Source organism: Podarcis filfolensis (assembly GCF_964270895.1).
Source record: "Podarcis filfolensis genome assembly, chromosome: 10".
Taxonomy (NCBI): domain Eukaryota; kingdom Metazoa; phylum Chordata; class Lepidosauria; order Squamata; family Lacertidae; genus Podarcis; species Podarcis filfolensis.
Genome location: NC_139612.1, coordinates 29378955 through 29401041, shown reverse-complemented (window position 1 = coordinate 29401041; position 22087 = coordinate 29378955). Strand labels below are relative to the sequence as shown.

Genomic DNA, 22087 nt, shown 5'->3' with positions numbered 1-22087 from the left:
TTATACTAAAGCAAACTAGTACTTCATCATTTATCTCATGATCAACCCAACAGCTTGTTTCTCTCATTTCTAGTTTCCAGTACTACAGAAAATTGCTTTGAAATATTTTCACCCTCTTCCATCACAAGTGGAAGGCAACACCATTTTATTTCACATTGGATTAATCCAGCAATAATTTTAAACAATGCCTATGTACCATTACTAATTCACCTGTAAGAACGCATGGATGGACTCCGCAAAGTTTCATGGAATTTGTTAAGTCAAAGGAGTCACCTCCCGTATTCCTGTATCACATGGGCAAATCAGCATCCTGCTTTCTTGATCATTTAGGCTCGTGCAAAGGGCTGAAGTCAGGCAGCAGCATGTTGCATATACTTCTCCACACAGTGTATAGTTATGGCATTCATTCCCACAAGAAGCAGTGATGCCTACCAATTTAGATGGCTTTAAAATATTAGATAAATTCATGGCAAATACAGCTATCAATGGCTACTAGCTATGATGGCTATGTTCTACGTTCACTGTTGGAAACAGTATGCCTTTGAACACTAGTTGCAAGGAATCACAAGGAGGGAGAGTGCTGTTGTGCTCAGGTCCTGCTTTGGCGCCTCCCATAGGCATCTGGTTGGCCGCTGTAGGAAAAGGATGTCGGACTAGATGAGCCAATAGCCTGACCTAGCAAGACCTTATATTCATGATCATACCAAATACATGAGCCCTCCAAGAACCAGGTCTGAGAAAGAGACAGAGGAGCAGGTGATAAGTGAGTTTGATGAGATGAATAGAGGGGAAATGTCACTAAGCAAAGTGTAAGGTATTACCATCCAAGAGTAAAGCAGCTATTAGAAGTTTGTGGTACAGGCCAAAGGGGATAAGGCTCAAGATAGTTCTTAGTTCCTTACTTCTACTACCTCATATTAGAGGTCAAATGCAGCCAAAGTTAGGATTTGGAATCTGAACAGCTCTGTAAATTTTGGGTCAATCCAACTCATACATCTATATGGTCAGGATATTATCACCTAGGATATGATCAAATGATTAAAGTGTCATCTGCTTTCATGCACTATGCCCCAAGACTCTCGCTGATTTATCTACAATAGACCGAACCACAGCAGAAGATTTTGGCTACCCCCCAAAATCATACCCATTCTATTGGCAGCCCACAAGTTACCCATACAGTATGCTCCATTTCAAGCTTAATTTTGATACAAAGTGTTTTCACAAGTCTCTGGTTCTTTTCAGTTCAGTTCCTGTATTGATCATAGGCCATAGCAGGGATAAAAAAATAATATAGATAAAATGGTTAATAACACATTATTGCTACAGGCAAAAAGGTAAGTGAATGAAAATTAGATGTTACTACAGTGATCATAGCAGCACAATTGTTTTCAAAAATTACAAGTCAAATAAGACAGCATGGGTGTTGCTGCATCTTATCCTACTAGCTCCACTCTAAATTGGGGAGCCTGATATGTCTTTTGGACTGCAGTATTGTTCAGGGGTGTGAAAGAACTAATAAACCCAAAAATACTATTATATTATGCCCAACAAATACAGTGTGTGGTTTTTATACACAATATAAAATATACCTCTCATCGAATCTGGGTAGAAGACACTCATCCTCCTCAAGGTTTTGTTACAAATAGATTCAGTTTACTGTACAGCTGTAGAATCTAAAGAACAAAAAACTGTATACAAAATTTTAGGACCGCACACCTATTTAATCTAAACACTCCCCAATTTAAAGCAAACAATCGTGATTTAAGTTTTAAGGACTCATGTAGAGTCCACATGTCAGCTGGCTGTGTGTACTGTCCCTAATAATAAAAAAATCAAGCCCGTCAAAAGGAAAACACAATCACACTCTCTAAAAAACTTCAGTAATAAATATTTATGTAATAAACAATAAAAATAGACCAGTTATGCAGATAAATAAGGAATATCTTCAAGTGGAATTCACTAAAAGTAAGACATAAGCGACCTTTTGTATTTTTATTTAACCACTGTGGAAGTTTAAATTTACTCAAAAGGTTATAGTACAGCCCCTTTAAGGCTGAGCAACCATAACATGCTGGATTGATATTTTTTCTAAAAAAAATGTTTATTATATTGGATGGAAGTAGCGAATGTTTGAATAACTTAGGTATTTGGAGAACTAATTAGTAGTAAAATGTTCTAGTTTAGTCTTTCTATAATAAAATTTTCCACCCTACATCACTGCCAGTGCTTCTGTCATGGGGACCATTCAGATATTTAGCCCTTCTATGCATTCTGAAGAGTTCAGGAAGAACTCTGCCCACATGGTTTTTTAGAATGTTTGTCAACTCCTTGAACTGCTAGTACTTCAAGATGGCGGGACTTGGTAGTTATAGGTATTTTTTTATCCAGTTCCCTGCAGGAGGAACTAGATATTTATATCGTCAGTGTCCTTTTTACAACCCATGGTAATATAATATATTTGACAACATGTGGTGATCCATTACCAAAAACTTCCTAGTAAAAGAAAAATGAAAAGACTAAATAAGGCCTTGAATAGCTTTATTGAAATTTTTATAAATAAAACATGCGCATTTCAAATGTAAACCCAAGTGAACTCAAGTGCAGACAATTTTTTAACCTCTGTCATGCAGGAGGCTAAGCTTACATTTAAAAAAACAGAAAGCAGCTTTAAAATACCAGGATGAAACACCAGCTTTTAATATCAAAGTATAAAGCAAAGCCATGTCCACAAACCTAATTTTTTTATCCTGGTCAAATGCAATTTTAAACTTTTAAATGCTAACATAAATAAATAATTTACCAAAATGTGCACTCACAGAGTGAACTTTATTTACAATACACAATTTATAACTTATTGTATTTGATTAGTTCAAGTGAAGATCATACTTTTTGCTTTTAACAATGGTGGGACTTCAGGTAGTAGATATGTGAAGTGGGCCTCCACAATTAGGGAGTTCCTGTCAAAGGCAGTATTGTATATGAATCAACAATACATTCTTCCAACTATATCAAAGGGAAAGCAGCAAATTAAAAAAAAATGTTTCAAACTGTTACACTTATTTTTGGCATCCCAGACTTCTTGAACACAGTTAATTAAAATCCAATTCAAGGTATGTATGCTTTATCTACTTACTGTACAGGTTCTGACTCTTGAACATGCAAATGCCAAATCTTCTATAATAAAGTTACCTTTTTTGAGATAAGATGTAAGGCTATGGTGAATTCCACCAAGAACGCACATGAAAATTAACAGACCTACCTTTAAACCAGTTGCCCATTAACAATTTGAAGGCAAGTTATATGGAAAAGTCATCTAAGCTTGATGCACAGTCGTTACTATGAATACAGTATACTATTAAAAATCGGACCCTATTACACGGCATGTAGTTTGCAAAATTGCCAAACTACCAAAAATGGGGTGGGGTGGGGACTTTTACAGCACAATTAAAATTTTTGGACTGACACCAGATTAAAATTACGCACATCTTATAAGCAAGGTAACAGGAATTATGTTTACAAAGTAGATCCAACAAGCAATGAGGGATACTTACATTTAATTGAAAAATTCAATTCCTTAATGCAGCATGAAATCCAGAACCTGTTCCACAGCAGCAGTAAGATGAACATAATATTCTGGAAGTTTACTTATACCACAAAAGGTTAAAACACCTTTTCCAAGTTATTTTCTATCATGATTAAGTTGCTTTTTAATCAACGTTTATTTCAGGGATAAATTTGAAAATTTGGTGTTGCAAGAATACTGCTGCACTTATTAATTAGTCACATATACTAGGCAAATTGAAGTTTGTTACATGTATATGGACACACCTATCCAAAAATAAAGGCTTGGCAGTAATATTCTTGTGGTGTTACACAAAAACCAAATCCACAAATTGTTGATAATAACTCGCATCCGAAACAAAAAATCCATAATTCATCCAAACTGCAGCAGAAATTTTAAAGGGGTTTATTTGTGATTTCCTATACGTATATAGCTTGTGAATACAAGATTGTAAAGGTAATAGGAGACAAATTCTGTTAACGTTTTCATTGTGTTTCACTTCAAGTACTGCACAAGTTAAAATGTAATAAGGATTTACATTCTGTCATCTGAAATTTCCCATCTCAGATTTTATTTTTAATTTGGTGGGTAATTTCAATGCTTTAGTAGGTATCTCCCACAAGAAAGTTTTTCTCTGTATGGCTTCTAGGTCTTCCATTAGTTAGTGTGCATACAATTTTCATTCTCTATATCATTGTCATTCTCATTACTGTCTTCATCACTCTCTAATGGGATGCCTGTGGCGGCAGAAGCACCTTGTTTAGTTTCCCGGTCAAGAGGAAAAAAGCCAGTTCCACTTATTGTGTCCTGTCTCTGGTAGAAGAGCACATATGCTGCTTTGGACTGCAAAATAAGGAACAACCAAGTTTTAGTATTATCTCCATTTTCTTTTCATATGTTGAAAAACATGGGCCCAGAAAGCCAACAATGGTATTCACTGAAAGGATTCTGTATTTGTACTGTTTTTCACTACGGAACCCAAATCCGTATTGGTATTTATGAACTGACATCATTAAACCTTTCCGCAACTGCTTTCTATTGAATAATGTAGTACTCATTTGGTAAGCCTTTCTAGATTTCCAAGGCTGTTCTTCAAGCCAAAGTACTAAGTACGTAACATTTTGGCATACTGCTATTTCAAATTATACTGTAAATCGGGGTGGGCAGACTTCAGGTTTGTGGGAGCTCTTTTGCTTTTTTTTTTTAATATAACCAACTGTAGGCAACTTTTACTCAGAGCAGATTCATTGAAATGAGTTATGTCATGCCATTATTTGATAGGCCTACTGTGAGTAAAAATTTGTTGGATTCAACTCTCAGATTAAAAAAATAACCCTGGGACCAGAAATTTGTTCTGAGTTTAGAACAGAACTGAGCTCACAGTTCTTCCACACAAAAACCCGACTTCTGGTAATTCCCATTTCAGAAATGTAATGTGGGTGGGTTGGGGAAGTAATTTTGTCATCGCCATTATTATGTTGAGATTCAGAAACCCTTGCTCAGAAATCCACCAGGAGGTCCGTATTTAACTCCTGATAATCCCTGTTGTAAATTATTTTCTTACTAAAATATATATGCAAGTCCATGTTATGTCTTGTTTCTAGGAAAATAAAATATACTTGCCACTATTTGTTCCTCAGATGCAGTGGACACGCTACTGTCATCAAAGTAGTACCATTTCCCATCATCTTTATTTTTTGCAAAAGCAGTGTCTAGGATAGGACAAGAATATTTTCCCTTAAAGTGCTAATAACAGGCCACAATAAAAAATGCATTATCTTATGAACAAACTAAATTACTTACAATGCCCTCCACCCATTCCTCCATAGTGGTTTGAAACTGCAATCAAATTATAGCGGCAAGGCCCAGCATTTGGATTAATAAGGAATTCCGACATATCCAAATCACTGTTTCAAAGAAAATATCTCATTAATACTGGATTTATATTCAAGAACTGGTTGCAGGTTTTACATCTGATTTCAACACAACTGAGACAAAGCACTCAGGTATGCTTATGCAAAGAAACAAATGTAGGTCTTTTAACTGGTACGTATTCATCAAGGCATTTTCATACACACTTATATTTACTGGGTGCCCTTGCTAAATAAGAAATGGGAGAAGCCAGCCTATTTAGTGGTTAGAGTGTCAGACCAGGATAGAAAGAACAGCTAAATCAGGCATAGGCAAACTCTGACCCTCCAGATGTTTTGGAACTACAATTCCCATCATATCTAGCTAACAGGACCAGTGGTCAGGGATGATGGGAATTGTAGTCTCAAAACATCTGGAGGGCAGAGTTTGCCTATGCCTGAGCTAAATCCATGAAGCTCACTTGAGTCTATCTCAACAGGATGTTGTGAATATAAAATTGGGATCTGGGAGAGCAATGTATTCTACCTTGAGTTCCTTGGAAGACAGAAATGTACTAAATAACTAAAATCAAGCAATCCTCAAATAATAACAGCTCATTCATGTAGAAAGCTTTTAAAGAGGCATTTTTATTCTAGGCAACACTATCAATAAGAACTTTCTTCCAAGCCTTACTGAAGTCACAACTGAAAATGTATTTAAGATTAGAATGATAGGACCGTACATTAATATCTGAGGAATTGTTTGGACAGAAACTAATTAGCAGGGTAGCCCACTGCTAGGAAAACACAGGGGTCATTTTTAACTTGGAGCAGTGAAGAGCAGGTTGTGCAACATCAATGAAAGCTATGTAACAGCACTGAAAATGTCTTAGCTGTAGTAACCTTGAGCGTAAGCAAGGCAAATGCAACTTATGCTAAGCAAATTATTCTTTTAGGGCACCTGGAAAATGCTTTGTTGTGTTCACAGTGAGTTATGCCTGCAAAATCAATAAATTAAATAAATAAATCAAAACAAAACAGAAAAAACTAAACTATTTAATTGTTGTTAAATATGGTTTTCTTACGTTATAGGGAAGTCAACCAAAGTATCCAACTTATCTCTCATGTATCTGCTGTAAGAAAAACGTTTTAAATGCACTACCAGTACTGGGGGCAGCGACCACAAGTCTAGTTTTTTGGTAGCTTGCTGATGTTCTTTACAATTTGGGCAATACCTACAAGAAAAACACATTTCAAGTCAAAGCTTTGCGTCACACAGAAATTAAAACATCATGTCATTAATGCTTCTCCATGACTGAGTAAAGCTCAACTTGACAAATACGAAAGTATTCTTTAGATCGGGGGCTGGGAAGCTGCGGCACTCCAGATTCCATCCTGACAGAGGCTTGGTGGGGTTTGGGAGTCCAAGGACACATGTTCCACATACCGGCTTTAGGGCCTATACTTAATAAGCTAAACATCTACATATTTAAATTCATGATCCTAATTAACAGTGTGATCTGGAGAGATCCCCTGCTTCTGTTTCTTCTGAAGCCTATGCGAACGGAATGCTTTACCACTCCTAATAAAAGGTAAAGGGTAAAGGGACCCCTGACCATTAGGTCCAGTCGTGGCCGACTCTGGGGTTGTGGCGCTCATCTCGCTTTATTGGCCTAGGGAGCCGGCGTACAGCTTCCGGGTCATGTGGCCAGCATGACTAAGCCGCTTCTGGCGAACCAGAGCAGCACACGGAAATGCCGTTTACCTTCCCGCCGGAGCGGTACCTATTTATCTACTTGCACTTTGATGTGCTTTTGAACTGGCAGGAGCAGGGACCGAACAACGGGAGCTCACCCCGTTGCGGGGATTCGAACCGCCCACCTTCTGATCGGCAAGTCCTAGGCTCTGTGGTTTAACCCACAGCGCCACCCGTGTCCCTACCACTCCTAATGACTAATCCTAGCTCTTCAGACTTAAGTTATTTCTGGCCTTCATATTCGCTCTGCTCAACCTTCGCCAGCTGGTGCCTTCCAGATGTTTTGAAATACAACTCCTGTCAATCCCTGTAAATATGATGGGAGTCGTCCAAAACATATGAAAGGCATCAAGCTAGCTAAGGTTCCTCTAGCTCTTAAGCATATCTATACTGTCCAAGGGCTAAAAAACACATGGGGTAAGTTGCATTTATGACTGGAGTCTTTATGGATTTGGGGCACATACGTCCCTTTAGATATTTTCAGTTTTTTTCTTAAGAAACAGGAGACTTAGGCTTGTATGTTTCTTGCCTCACTTCTCTCGCTAATGGAAGAAATATGTGGACCCATCTCTCCTAGCAAGAATTCTTTCAAAGTGTTAATTCTAACATGCAATATAGTAAGCTTTCACTCGGCTTTGGAACACGTTTTAAAAAGAAAAGCCTGACTAGCTTTTCAGATACCTTTTAACTGAGTAACTTTTTAAAGAAATGTAACTGATATTATGGTTTGAAGTCTTGTTACAGAAGAATCATAGAATCATAGAATCATAGAATCATAGAGTTGGAAGAGACCACAAGGGCCATCGAGTCCAACCCCCTGCCAAGCAGGAAACAATATTTTACTCCAATTTATCCTAAATAGAACCCAATAAAGCAGACATGTATGTACAAAATATTTTTTTAAAAAATGTGATCCCATTGAGATCTGAACATGAATTTTTGCCGGTAGCTCTTAGAAATATTAAATAACAAATACATTTTTTTGAAAATTTTAATAATATTTTTAATCCCTTTTTATAATGTTAATTTTTGTCACTTAAACTTAAATTTTAAAGTAAGTCCATCATGTGACATATCATATTAAAGCCCATGAAGAGATTGGTGTTTTCAGTTTTGACGTATCTCAATTCTAGGCTGAGCTTTTAATGTTTTTCTGTAGTCTGGAAAGGCCAAAATTGTCAATTTCTAGAAATTTCAAACCCTCATAACTCACAAACGGGATGAGTTTTTTTTTAAAAAAAATAAAATTTTAGATTTAAACTGAGTTTTGATCAGTCAAAAAGTGTACAAAGTATTAAGAAAATTGAATGACACAAGATAAAAAACTTGAATCACTTGATATGGAATGACCCTAGTAGGGAATCCCATACTTGAGGCTTAGCCTTCTTTAGAGCAGGACTTGAAACTGCAGTTGGGGTAAAATTTGAGCCTCTTGCATTGTCAGGGATACAATCTGATGAGTGCTGTGCAATCTCCCCCCTCTAACCCCTTTCCTTCCACCCATTCGCACTCATTAAGCAATTGCTCTTACCATGGGTCTTCAGCACCTAGCTTTTCCTTTGTTGTGAACAATTCAATGCAATCTTTTAATTTCACAAAGGGCTTTTTGGGAGGTCTATATTCCACGCTCTCATGTTTTTCAAAATCCTAAAGAGAAGTATTTCTTGCGTTAAGAGAACAAATAAAACAAAACTCATTTTAGTGATGTTGTCTTACTATAAAACAAGGTCTACAAGCTCCCAAATCTGGAAAAGCTAACCCAAATGGAAAACAAGCTTTCCCTATATTGGACTATGCTAAATTATTTCGAAAGAATTTACCGTTCCCTAGGCCTGGTGTCCTTTTGCCCTGTTTTGGAATTTGTCTGATGGGGGGGGAGCATTTAGGACAACCCCCAAAATTGAATGACAGGAGGTGGTGGCGCAAAGTGATTTCTGCTGGTTTGGGTGAGAGGGAGCTTACTATGCTGGTACAGAAGGTGAAAGTAAAAAAGAGGGAAGAATCTTCTCTGCTACCAGCTCAATAAGCTCCGTTCCCTGAAACCCTTTTGAGTTCTCAAGTTGTGGCCCCTGAGTTGGATGCCCCCAATTACCCACCTCTGAACAGGGTACCCGTCTCTGAGTTAGGGATGGCCATTTTAGCCTACTCCTTAATTCAACCAGAATATTATTATTTTGTACAAAAAATCACATACCTCAGCGGCATTTTCATCGAAGAATCGCTTTTTATATTCGGGGTCCCAATCCAAAGCCAAGAAAGATCTTTCTAAACAGAAGAGTAGAAACCTCCTTTAAAAATGCTGTATTTATTTTAATAAATAATAATTATAATAATAATAATAGTCCTATAAGTACCAACCCAAACATATTAAGCGGCTTACATGAGTTTAAAAAAAAAAGCTACTTCATGAATATTTTTGTTCTGCATTTGTTTTAATCACATACGCAATTTTGTTTTTTATCCTTTTAGAACATTGCCCTGGGCTTTGTACCCGCTAGATACAATGTAGGTACTTAGTAGTACATAGTCATCTCTAGAATACTGTCTAAAAGGGCCAAGACTTGCTAACCATTTGCCAAGTTTGTATACACACCCATCTGATATACTATATCCAGTTTAGGCATCAATTGCAACCAAACTAAGACACAGTAGCCAAACCTCAGCTAACCATGTTTTGGGAATCTCTAGATTAGAGCTAATGTAATGTGTTAACGTTGTGATATAACGAGTTATATCCAAGACTGTCTTTGAAGACAGCTCAGAAACTGCTTTTATTCTGTAATGTTTCTATCTTTTAAAATGGTTTTTAAATTTTTTTCTAGTGTATGCTGCTCTTGGAATTTAACTGAAGGGTGGGACATAAATAATAATTGAAAAAAATGGTGTAAACCAACACAGGCAGCCTCAAAACTCGTGTATCTTTTGGGAATGGACTTAAAAGAAGTTCTCAGGGGGGGTGGGGAAAGCCTCCTTGTGCCTTTTGATACCACTGACCATAGTATCCTTCTAGGCCAGGGGTTGTCAACCTGGTCCCTACTGTCCACCAGTGGGCATTTCAGGATTCTAGGTGGGCGGTAGGGGGTTCTACGGCACAAGCTGAATCCCCCTTCCATCGAGCACTGGTGGGTGGTAAGGAAATTTTACCATCAAGAAAGATGCATTAGTGGGCAGTAGGTATAAAAAGGTTGACCCCTGTTCTAGGCTGTCTTCCCAGAGTAGGACTTGGAGGCAGTCTTAGGGTGATGGTGGTCCTTGCTGGAGCCATTGGAAGACTACTGCTTCAACCCATAGAACAAGTTATTTGGACCACCTACAAGCACATGAACCTGCCCATGACTCAAAATCAAGTGTGGGAGGCCTGATCTCACACCTTTCACTGTGCTCAAACAGCTTGGCAAGCACCTGATACAGGGCTTTTTCAGTAGCGGCCCCATACTTCTGAAGTTCCCTTACTCAAGAACCATGCTTGGCCCCATCCCTTGCGGGCTTTCTGTGGTCCCTAAAGACTTCCTTATTCCACCAAGCTTTTTATTTTATGTTACTGCTGGTTCTCTATTTTCAATTTTATCTCCATTTTATTATATGACGGTTTGATTTTTTTTTATCGTAATCAGCATTCAGGAGCTTGCCTCAAAACAAAGGATAAAAATAAACAGCAAAGCAACAAAATACACACAACATTTTAACAGGAAATGTTAACAACAGAATGGAGTAGAATCAAAGCTACCCCACTATATAAAAAACCAATAACTTACCATCTAGCCTAAGTTGCCTGTCATCAAATCTAATATGCCTGGTGTCATCCTTAACATAATTGATGTCAGTATTGCCTAAACTATTAAACTGGAATGTGAACAATCGCTTTTTGTGCCCTATAAGTTGATCCTTGCAGGAGTCCTCTGTGCATAATCCATTCTCGGAATCATTGTCCCCTCCAACAGAGTCTTCTGACTGGCTGTTCTCATTTTCAGAAGGAAGTTCCTGATCCTGGCTGGATTCATCATCTTGTTCGTCAGTTTCCATTTCACCTGGGATGGAGGATACAGCGGCACCGCCTGTCATTTACACAGAACGTTACACATCTCACATTGTTGTGAATTTAGTGAACAGGAGGCATTCTAATGCAGAACCATGGACAGGACTGCGCAAGACTCCCTGGTCTACAGGGAAACTCTAATTGGCATATGCCAGAGTTGTGGGAAAAAACATAAAATTGCTAAGCACAATTTGGCTCTGCCACTCCTCACAAAAAGGGCTATTAAAATCGCTACAGAAAAAGTTGGGCATCATTTAATATCCTGTACTTCGCTCTTGCTTGAAGCTGCTACAGTCTCACTCCCACTCCAGAGCAGACTGAACACTCGCCCACTGACCTTGGTGAAGGATGCTCCCCCTCCTGGGGGGGGTATGTGTTGCAGGCAGGCCACGCGCTCTCCCCATGTACAGCGGGGGTGTTGCATTGCCCCCGCATCATAGGGGAGTCCCGGCCACATCATGCCCCCGGCTGACTAATCCGGTCAGCCGGAGGGGGCGTGGCTTACCATATTTAAGCAGCAACACAGCCAGGGGTTCTCCCTCTTGGTTCCTGCTACAGCGGATCTCCTGCCCTTCCACCCTTTTTTCATACGTACGACATCTTCGCCTTGCTATGGACCTTGGTCGGTCACCTGTTGAGGGGGCCTGGTAGGAATTTTTCCACTTGGCAAACTGGCATCAGCCATGTGGTTTTCACCTACCTCGTAGCAATCGTCACAACTTTGTAGGGTTTGGCGGTTAGGCATTGGTAAAACCTGGTTTATGGGAGGGGAGGTTGTGGCCAACACCTGCCCCTCCTCTTTAAGGGTATTCTGTTAAAGGGCTACAGGTATAGACTAGGGCCATGACACGACCCCATCAGGGACCCTGGGGAAGCTCTCAGTTGATGTACATCAACAGGGCTCCCCTTACTGGTGGTTGACCCTTACCGGACTACCTGCATGGAGGGCAGAAGTCAGATATAGTCGGTTCATTTCCAATGCCTAAGCCAATGCCACTCACATTCTGCATTCTGTAGCCAATAAAGTGGTGGCTTTAATTAGCCCATTAACCTAAAATACTGGTGTCCATGTGTTTTATTATTCAACAAATGGGGGAGGGCTCAGGGCCTTGACACGCAAGAAATATGGGCCCACCACAAGTGTTTTGTCTGTTTCTGTAATGTGGTCCCTGAGATCCAAAAGCGCTAGAGATTTAATGGGAGGTTTACAACAATCAAGGCAGGTTTCAGAGCACCTTTCAAAACTGAACCAAAGCTTTAGGCAGCTATTGATAATTCAGGTCTTACTTGGGGATCCTTCTTCATGAATTCCATTTGGGCCATTACCATTGATACCATTGTCCTTGCAGCACTGCAAGGATGCTTCGGTGTCTTCTGTTTCAGTAGAAGTTTTCACATATCGGCTGGAACACATCAATTGTTACACAATTTTTTAAAAAATATATCTTTAAAAAAAATGTTTCAGCATTTTCCCAAGTAACAAATAGCGAAACATTGTCAGACAAAACAAAACAAGGTGATGCACAATATAACTTTCCTCCCATCCTCAATGGGAGCAGTGCTCCTCTTTCATGAAGCTGTGTAAGAGAATAACTGCTACTACTGTAGAAACACAAGAGTTTACTATATACCAAGTTATCCTTCTGAAACATTTTACATTTATTCTAACTCGTTAGTGTATTTGCAAGGAAAAAAATAAAATGGATCAGGCACAATTGTGACACTAATGGTTGTGCAACTATGGCCAAAGTCCAGGCTACAAAGCCCAGGACTCCACCCAAAACAATCCAAACAGCTTACATATAGATGCCCCTTTTATTGTTTTTACTTTTAAAATATATCATTGTCTGCAACAAAACTATGCTTATTCCAAAGTAAATGTGTTTAGCAGAGAAGCACTAGAAGCAACCTCCTTAAGCCATCATGGAGATTGGATTAAAGTGAATCTGCATACGCTCAGATTATTTACTTCTTTACGGTTTTTTGTTATCCCTCCCTGCACCCTCTAACGTATCAGGAGTGTAATGAATGGTAAGCAGGGAGGATCAAAGGTTTTTTTTTCAATTGTGATAATCCCTGCTAACATTAGCTTTGTTCTGGCACCCAGGTGACCTAACACAGCCCTGCGTTTCCTTTATGGGGTCTAGGTTAGCAATGTCCAAATATGTGACATACATTCTTAGTGCAATTAGGAGTGCATTCCCAGCATTTCTCTTGTATGCTTACCACATTCTCAAAAGCAGAAGATTATACAGCTTATCTTCAGTATTGTTTCTAGGCACTGCTATAAGGAAAGGCTGACCAAAATGTGTGGAACCACTGTGGTGGCTGTAACCGCTGTGCCGAAACTTCTCCCTTAAACAAACTGGAATTACGATTTGCTCCGTATCTTCAGTTCTGTTGATGCCAATTTCAAATCTAAGGCAGAATACAGACCCACACAATTAAACATAGTGACATAAATCACACAATTTTGCCAAGCAGTCATTTAGTAGACAAAACCACATGAAATTCACGACAAACTGAATACTGTTTAGATTAAGTTCATTTTCTACTTACACATAAATGTCATCACGCTCCATAATACTACTCAGATTTTCATCCATTGCAAATATCCTATGGAACCTATGATTGTATATATCAGTAACTATCATCTAAAAAAAAATAAAAATACGTATCACTTGAATTTGCTTAGAAAGTCAGACAACATTAAACATGATCTACAATTGTCTATGGAGCATCATACCTTATCTGCAGCCACCCCAGACAAAGTTGACAATGCTGTGCAGAGATCCTGTATATTTCCAATTTTTGGAACTACTACTTTATACTAAAAAATAAAATACAAACAGTGTCATTAATAAGAAAGCGGAAAGGCAACTTAAGATAACTTCCAGCTTTATACATTGATGTGACTATAAGATTGGCTATGAGAAGGAAGAAGTGCGCTAAGAAACGTATCTAGCTGAGATTTGCCAGTATAAATAAAGCTGTTGTTTATGTATATATCTAAATTTCAAAGCGTCTAATTCCACACATGGAAAGGGAAAGAATTTTGATTAGAACCAAATGGTTCAAACTAGTGAGGAAATTTCATAGGATCTCATGAACAATCGGTTACTGGGCAACCACAGATTAAGCAGGCAAACCTATATTTAGCCAAACTAAGAGGCATCCATGCTAAATGCCAAGTGCTGATTTTTACTTTCTTTTTAATATTCGAATTTTGGAAGATTATTGGTTAAGCCAAACTCAGTTTTCTACTGTGGAAAACCAGAGATTCCAAAATAATTTCCACCTTTCCAGTGACCTAGCACTTGGTGCAACTAAGGTCTCCATATAGCAAGAAATGATAGTTGATCTGCTATAAATCACCACATTATTTCCCCTTAAAAATACATTTTCATAGCCTATGAGCTCAGTTGACTTTGACATACTGAGGTAAGGGTCACCCAGAAGCCTAGGACACCAATCTCTGATAGCTTGTGTGCATGTTGCAGGGGACAACTGTAACGCTGCATTTCGGATGTAAGGAGCAGGCCATGTCCCATCTCAAAGCTCTCATCTTCCAACCTGCATTTTCTTTCTTGCCTTCCAAACACACCCAGCTCCTTTCCGGCCTGTAGTAAAGCATTACCATCTTTCTTCGTTGTAGATTTCACTTATAAACAAGTGCTATCATCTACTAGATCATCTGATGATTCCCCACACACCCTTTTTTATTGCTTGTGTTTATGCAACCAGCCTCATTGTGTGTCTATTTATAAATTCTGCCTCCTTGAGAAATTATATGTCAAACAAGTCAATTTAATGAACAAAAGCAGATATTCATCAATGTAGAAAATAAACACACACGCACTTAGCTTGCACTATTTATAATGGTTATATCTGGTGACTATGGCAGCAGAATTTTTTAACGTAGGCAAGCGATGCAGGTTTGAGATACACACACACCGAACAACTACGACCAGTGTTTTGAAACTCCTATTGCTCTAGGCGCATTTTGCAACAGGGAATTTCATTAGAACAAGCCATTTCTGAGCTCTGGGCCTAAGATTTCAGATTAAAACTGCCAAGTGGAAGGAAAGGAGGACCTCTTTCTGCCTCCCCACTCCCAGCTCCTCTCTGAAGACTGGAGAAAAGACCCTCTTAAGAATATTAGGGGGTGGGCAGGAGAAAGACTAGACCATGTGAAAAATGAACATAATATTTTCAGCTCTGTATTATTGTTATAAAGAAAAGTGTGTCTAGATGTTCCATTGTTGCGCCCATAACCTAGGTTTAAGGTGCCATGTAGCTCCTAGCTTTCATATCTCAGTTTCTAACATGGACTACGATCAACACAAGAATTGATTGGGCCCCAACAATAATCAAAAGGGGCCTGACTCAGAACACCTGCTACATTTCTTCTGTTCTTTTTCATAATATAAGCAGACATATCAATTTCCTTTATCAGTTGCAAGATTTTTTTGCTGTAATGTGCAACTGTAATTAGTACATAACTTCAAAACAGAAATCAAATGACACAAAATGCCAGGGATTAGAGAATAACGTTAGAACAATTTAAACACTAAAAGCAAGGAAACGAAATTTTGGTCAAACGTTGCTTTCAAGTGCTTCATGAACTCTCCTGCTATTCAAGATATTACAGGCAGAGTACACATGTCTACCATGAGGAACATGGAACTGTTCCATAAGGCAGGTATATTTAATTCACCTGAAAGAAGCAAATTACAATTTATTCCCTAGTAGACCATGAAACATGGGTAAATACTATACTTCTCACCTGCATAGGTTTGGCAAGCGGATCCATTCTAACTAAATAAACTTCCAAAGTGCGTTCTTTTTTCATGGGTAGTGGAAGAGTCAAGTAACAAAAGGGGTCAAATGTTACAGAGATCTTAGCACATTCTGGACAAACTAGGGTTGATTTAAAAAGTCCGTGGAATATATCTACAATGATGGAATCGTTTCTCTTCAAATGGTTCTCCCAAGCTTCTTCAGCAACCACCTAAATAAAAGCAAATGTTTGAAATAATGTATTTTTCCGCCCCATGAACTGTTTTATAACACTTGAATGTATTGAACAGAGCATGGGTGTGTAATGATTAACACCAACCGACAGGGACCACATGAATTAGAAGGGCCAAGTTATTTCAAGCAAAGGGTATTAGAAAACACCACGAAAGGCAAGAATGGTAGGGCTTCCTCAAGTTAGCAGAAAGCTGGGATATGGCATTTACCACCTCCCAATTATCTGGAGTTTTTATTATGAGAAACGTCCAAATGTTTTTCATACAGAAAAGTCTCAAGGAAATAAAATAGCTGCAGAGTAACCCAGACTTAGATTGTGTCTCTCTTCTATATTAAAGCCACTCTAATACTACTAAGAATGTAAGAGATACTGCTATCTTATCTAGCATTCCGTTCTCACAGTAGCCAACCAGATACCCTTGGAAAGCTCCCCCCGCCCCCAAACAGGACATGAGACTAGCGAAACAATACCACTGATTCATGATTCACAAGCAACTGGTATTCAGAAGAATACTGCCCTTGGTTCTGGAGGTTCTATAGTCATCATGACCATAGCACCTTGGTCTACTTGCTTTTTTATTTGTCTCTAAGTCGCTCTGGGAGCGGGGCACAAATGCTTAAGTAAGCAATTTCCTGTATAGGAATGTCAAGGTATTAAAAGGAAAGTCTTCAAGTATCAGTGGAAACTAGAGCCTTGGCTAAGATTTATGTTACAGGAATAAAAATACCAAATATTTTAAATGGAATTAGCCCTTTCGAAATACAGTGGTACCTCGGGTTACAAACGCTTTGGGTTACAAACGCTTCGGGTTACAAACTCCACTAACCCAGAAGTAGTACCTCAGGTTGAGAACTTTGCCTAAGGATGAGAACGGAAATCGCGCACCAGCGGCGCAGCAGCAGGCCCCATTAGGGAAAGCATGCCTCAGGTTAAGAACGGTTTCGGGTTAAGAATGGACCTCTGGAACGAATTAAGTTTGTAAACAGAGGTACCACTGTAACTTAATGCCCCCCTAAGCAGCCTGCCACTAACCTATAGGTTTCAATTTCTACTCTCTTGGTTAAATTCATCTACAGTCATACCTTGGTTTTTGAACAGCTTAGTTCACGAACTACTCGGAACTCGAACATTGCAAACCCAGAAGTAGACGTTCCAGTTTGTGAACTTTGCCTCAGAAGCCAAACATCCGGCGCGGCTTCCAATTGGCTGCAGGATACTTCTGCAGCCAATTGGAATTTGCACTTTGGTTTCCGAATGTTTTGGAAGTCGGACAGACTTCCGGAACACGTTCTGTTCTAAAACCAAGGTACAACTGTACTGGCAAGCAATCCTTTGTGGAGTTCACAGCTTGCTTGTTCTTTAACAAGATCACTCAAAGCTTAACTTATGTCCAGCTGGTTCGCTTTTGTCTATCAACAAAGTAAAAGTCACAACTGTGAAAAGCGGCAACTGCCTTTTTTGAAAAATCAATAGTATACACATTCTGCTTCAGTTTCATTAGTTCATTTTAATTACCTTTGAGAGTTTAAGTAATTGTCTGAGTTTGGTGACAGCAATATAGTACAGTGGTACCTCGGGTTAAGTACTCAATTCATTCCGGAGGTCCGTTCTTAACCTGAAACTGTTCTTAACCTGAAGCACCACTTTACCTAATGGGGTCTCCTGCTGCTGTCGCGCCGCCGGAGCACGATTTCTGTTCTCATCCTGAAGCAAAGTTCTTACCTGAGGTACTATTTCTGGGTTAGCGGAGTCTTTAATCTGAAGCATATGTAACCCGAAGCGTATGTAACCTGAGGTACCACTGTATGCCTCTTTGAGTTCTATTCCAAATTTCAGCTGCTTATGGGTTGACAATATATTTTTATATACTTTTGGATTAATATTCTAAATATATTGCAATGAAATCAACATTTACCTTATCAGGCCTACCATCAGCATCTTTTAATTGAATATAAGGCTTTTTCCTAATACGATTCAAGTCTTCATGTAGGCCGTCAAGAAGAAAGGCTAGAAGTTCTTGGCAATCTTGTTGCTGATATCCAGAAAACTGTGGTGCGAATCGTCCTACCTGTGTCTAGGGATAACACCACAAGATTACTATGCTGGTGCCACTTGACATGACGTAACTGAGCTTTAAGAACAGATGGTAAAAATATATTCTCTCTCGCCTAGTTTCTTAAAATACACTATTGAAGTAGTGTGCAGTAGGACTTGGGGGCAAGGAAAGGGGATTGCTGTTGACTATAGGAATTATTTCCCCTCTGAGATTAAGAGTCTCATCTCTACCATCTGAGCTACAGATAGAACAGAAATTATTATGGCTAGATATAAGTGTCTAGAGAAAGACACGAGAGCAACAACAGAATTAAAACATTTTAAATGTATTTCAGTGTCCATTGATTCATTTAAAAAATAATAATAAAGAAAACATTCAATTAATACATTTCCACTTTTTAACAGTCTCACTCTATTGCAAAGTCATATACCATCTATAAACACAAATCTGAACATACCAGGACCTACTTCTTACCTTAAATGCTCTTGGAGTGACATAACTGTATTTTCCTGACCACATCTGTTTAATGAGTTCTGCATAAGATTTTGCAATTTCACCCCGCATTCCTAAAGGATTGTCAAAATTCAGCTCTTCTTGATACTTATCATTGAGGAAGTATTCTGTGAGTGGAGGGGTGTTGCTCAGGCACTGTAAACAAATGTAAATGAAATACTATGTATACAAGACAGGCCTAGCCATTTAATTCCAACCTCGGTTTTTATGGTTTCCTATCAAGTCCCCATTTCTTTTTCACTCTCGTCACATAGCACTACAAAAGTATTATGTAAGCTTAACGAGGCGACTGGTTTTCCAAAGCCTATAGTTTATCATTGCTCATATAACTAAATAAATTTAGCAGGATTCCAGCTATGTTTTTGTCTGCCAATAGCCATTCTGTATAAAAGGGTTTAAAGAATGCACAACAATAGAATTGGAAACATGGCATTTACCTATATAAATTCAACTATGGGTTTCTGATATTATTCTACCAGCAACTCTTTTTTATCATTTAAAAACCCTTTCCAACCTAATAAGCACACTGAAACATCTACCTGAATTGCCGAGTTCATGAAACATGTATTTCCCAAGTTACTTAGGCCACAGAGGCCAGGCTGTTCATTGTGCCTTCCTGGCTCTGAGTAGTCATAATTCTTATAAGCAGTGTATGAGGGGAGGCAATAATTTGAGTTTTTCACACTGGAAGAAAACAGAACAGTTCACAATGTAATTGCATTATCTGTAGCTACGATGTATATGTATAATTGTACATTTACACAGTAAAATACAAATAAATGGCTGTCTAGATTAAGTAAGTACTGTATGTATAGCTGAAGAATGTCAATTCTGTACTTGAAACTCAGAAAAGGCCCTTAAGCTCTTCCACCACTTAACCTCTGGCGGGGGGACGGGACGGGACATCACAATCCTTATACCTTGGTTCCCGAACGGGTTAGTTGTCAAACAAATCAGCTCCTGAATGCCACAAACCCGGAAGTAAGTGTTCTGGTTTGCGAAAGTTTTTGGGAAGCTGAACATCCAATGCAACTTCTGCTTGAGTGCAGAAAGCTCCTGCAGCCAATCAGAAGCTGCGCCTTGGTTTTCAAGCGGTTTTGGGAGTTGAACAGACTCCTGGAATGGATTAAGTTCGGGAACCAAGGTACTACTGTACAGGCTGCTACCTTTGCTCTCTTTCTACCCTTGAACAACAAGAACAGATCCACAGCTCACTTAGTTATTCATTTTTCAAACAAATTTAACACATTCAGACTTTAGGCATGAACAGCAACAATATAGAGCATATTTCTTTTACATTTTGCTACCGTTAGAAATAAACAAGAAAAAATGGAATAGCAAAATTATATTTCAGTTACAGGTAGAAGTTGAGATATCCAAGGCCACCACTGGCCCAATGCAATGAGGATCTATTTTTGGATTCGCCACTAGGACAGAATGAGCCAGCAGACTGCGGAAGGCAGCCTGGAGTGACAAAGAATGTGTACAATGCCTTTTAGTAATGCATTTTAACTCGCATTATTATAGCCTTCTTTGCCTGCATAGAACAGACCCCTAACAGGAAACATACTTGCTAATTGAAGGGTAATGTACTTAAGGAGGTCTAAAATAAGCATACTTAAGAGAAATGAAAGGGCAAAAATATCACAATGAAGCACCAGCTTATTCAGGAACTACCACGATTTTGTTTGCATACATGTCTATCAATTCAGCTATGTTTCACTGATGTGCCAATGATACTAATGTAACATATGCACATTGAATTCCAGCCATGTAGCCTGTAGGATGAATATGCAAGATGTGGATCCGAAAATAACAGGGGTGTCCTTGCACAGGTGGAAAGTATATATGTATGCGCTAGAGCACACACAAGATGCAGAACTGTCTTCAAATGAATAAATTCACTCTGCTGCTATTTTATTTTATTATCTATCCAAAGCTGAAACAGTCTAATCCCACCTCAATATATGCCATCTTAGAGGCTTTCTGGGTCCAGTCTGAAAGGGGCGAAACTAGAAGAGGGCTTTTAGTTTTATTTGTTTTAATCTGTATATTAGAATATCACTTTGTAACAGTTTCATTCAGCACACTGTGTTTCCTAGGAAAGCACTTTAGCTAACACCAACCATCACAAAGAAACAAAACTTGGTAAAGTGCTTATCCAATGATCCATGTGTAGTCCATTATGTCTAAGTGAACTTACCACATGCAATGGTCAGTTCATAGGTACCATTAGCATACCACAATGATGTAATAATACATATGAAAGGGCCAGCATGGGCAAGTTTAAACATGAGGTGGCATGCATGAAATCCCTACATGCATTACCCTTAGCTGCCTTACCCGTATTTCAGCCTGGAGAATCTGAATTTCAATGAGATACGTTACAGAATCACGTGACCAGGCTTAAGGAAGAATGCTTGCTAAGTCACTAAGATGCTCAAAGCCATAACACTGAAAGGTCACACCAGTTTTAAGGTATGTCCATAATCTTGAGTGCAAAGCACTGCAGATGCATTCCTGCGAAATCAAGCTAACGGAAGTGGTCCTGATTTCTTCCCAATACATAAGCAGAAATCAAACTAATGTAAGGGAAGATATGTTTTAACGCTGATAGCAATTGTAACACAATAGAATGTAAATGTTTGTAAAACCTATCACTTCTGTACAACCATGAATAGAAAAAAATATTCTGCTAGAGAAGCGGGGACGGGGGCGGGCTCTTGTTCAAGTCCCTGGAAATAGCAGCTACTTTCCCCAATTCCTTTCTACGTTATGGGTGGAATTCAACATTTCACTCTTCCAATTGTTCCAGTTGTGCAATCCATTTCAGCTGTTCTGTTCTGGGGATTCTCCTGACCCCCTTAAGCCCATTTCAGGGGGTACCCGGGGCAACAGAAGCCCCAATATGCATGCAGAAGTTCTGGCCTCGGCTTCCACAGATGGGCCTGGTTAGGTGAATCCCACCCTTTGGGTTTTACACAACATTAGTCATTCTTAGAGAAGACCCACCGAAACTAATGGGCATGACTAATTTAAGTCTATTCATTTCAATACGTTGATTCTGAGTAGGACTTAGTGGGATACAACCCAGTGTTAAGAAATATGGGAATGGACAATAAAGTTTAGGCAGATGCTCTTCTTTCTTTTCACAGATCACCTCTGCCCCAAATGCCTCATATTACTATGAAGTTCTCCTATCAATTGCATTATCCTGTGAGATCCATGTTAAAGATGGTAGGTAATGATTAAACGTACCCATGACTCACGAAAGTTATA

General features: G+C 38.9%; 1 protein-coding gene across 5 annotated transcripts in view; it reads right to left on the bottom strand.

Moving 5' to 3' along the window:
- Positions 1 to 2521: 2521 nt before the first annotated feature.
- The window catches only part of USP15 (ubiquitin specific peptidase 15), a 52557-nt gene continuing 32991 nt past the window's right edge, over positions 2522 to 22087 (bottom strand). For 3 of the 5 annotated variants that reach the window (XM_083574425.1, XM_083574423.1, XM_083574426.1), the window contains 15 exons: positions 19348 to 19492; positions 18770 to 18943; positions 18155 to 18313; positions 15991 to 16215; positions 13951 to 14034; positions 13764 to 13858; positions 13431 to 13622; positions 12492 to 12607; positions 10924 to 11196; positions 9363 to 9433; positions 8700 to 8815; positions 6498 to 6647; positions 5366 to 5469; positions 5186 to 5274; positions 2522 to 4405 (listed from right to left, as the gene is read on the bottom strand). In XM_083574425.1, the coding sequence (XP_083430551.1) occupies positions 4220 to 4405; positions 5186 to 5274; positions 5366 to 5469; positions 6498 to 6647; positions 8700 to 8815; positions 9363 to 9433; positions 10924 to 11196; positions 12492 to 12607; positions 13431 to 13622; positions 13764 to 13858; positions 13951 to 14034; positions 15991 to 16215; positions 18155 to 18313; positions 18770 to 18943; positions 19348 to 19492 (2179 nt within the window). In that variant the 3' untranslated portion in view covers positions 2522 to 4219. Of the gene's footprint in view, positions 4406 to 5185; positions 5275 to 5365; positions 5470 to 6497; positions 6648 to 8699; positions 8816 to 9362; positions 9434 to 10923; positions 11224 to 12491; positions 12608 to 13430; positions 13623 to 13763; positions 13859 to 13950; positions 14035 to 15990; positions 16216 to 18154; positions 18314 to 18769; positions 18944 to 19347; positions 19493 to 22087 lie in introns of all 5 variants that reach the window. The other 2 variants (XM_083574422.1, XM_083574424.1) reach the window with 1 other exon arrangement.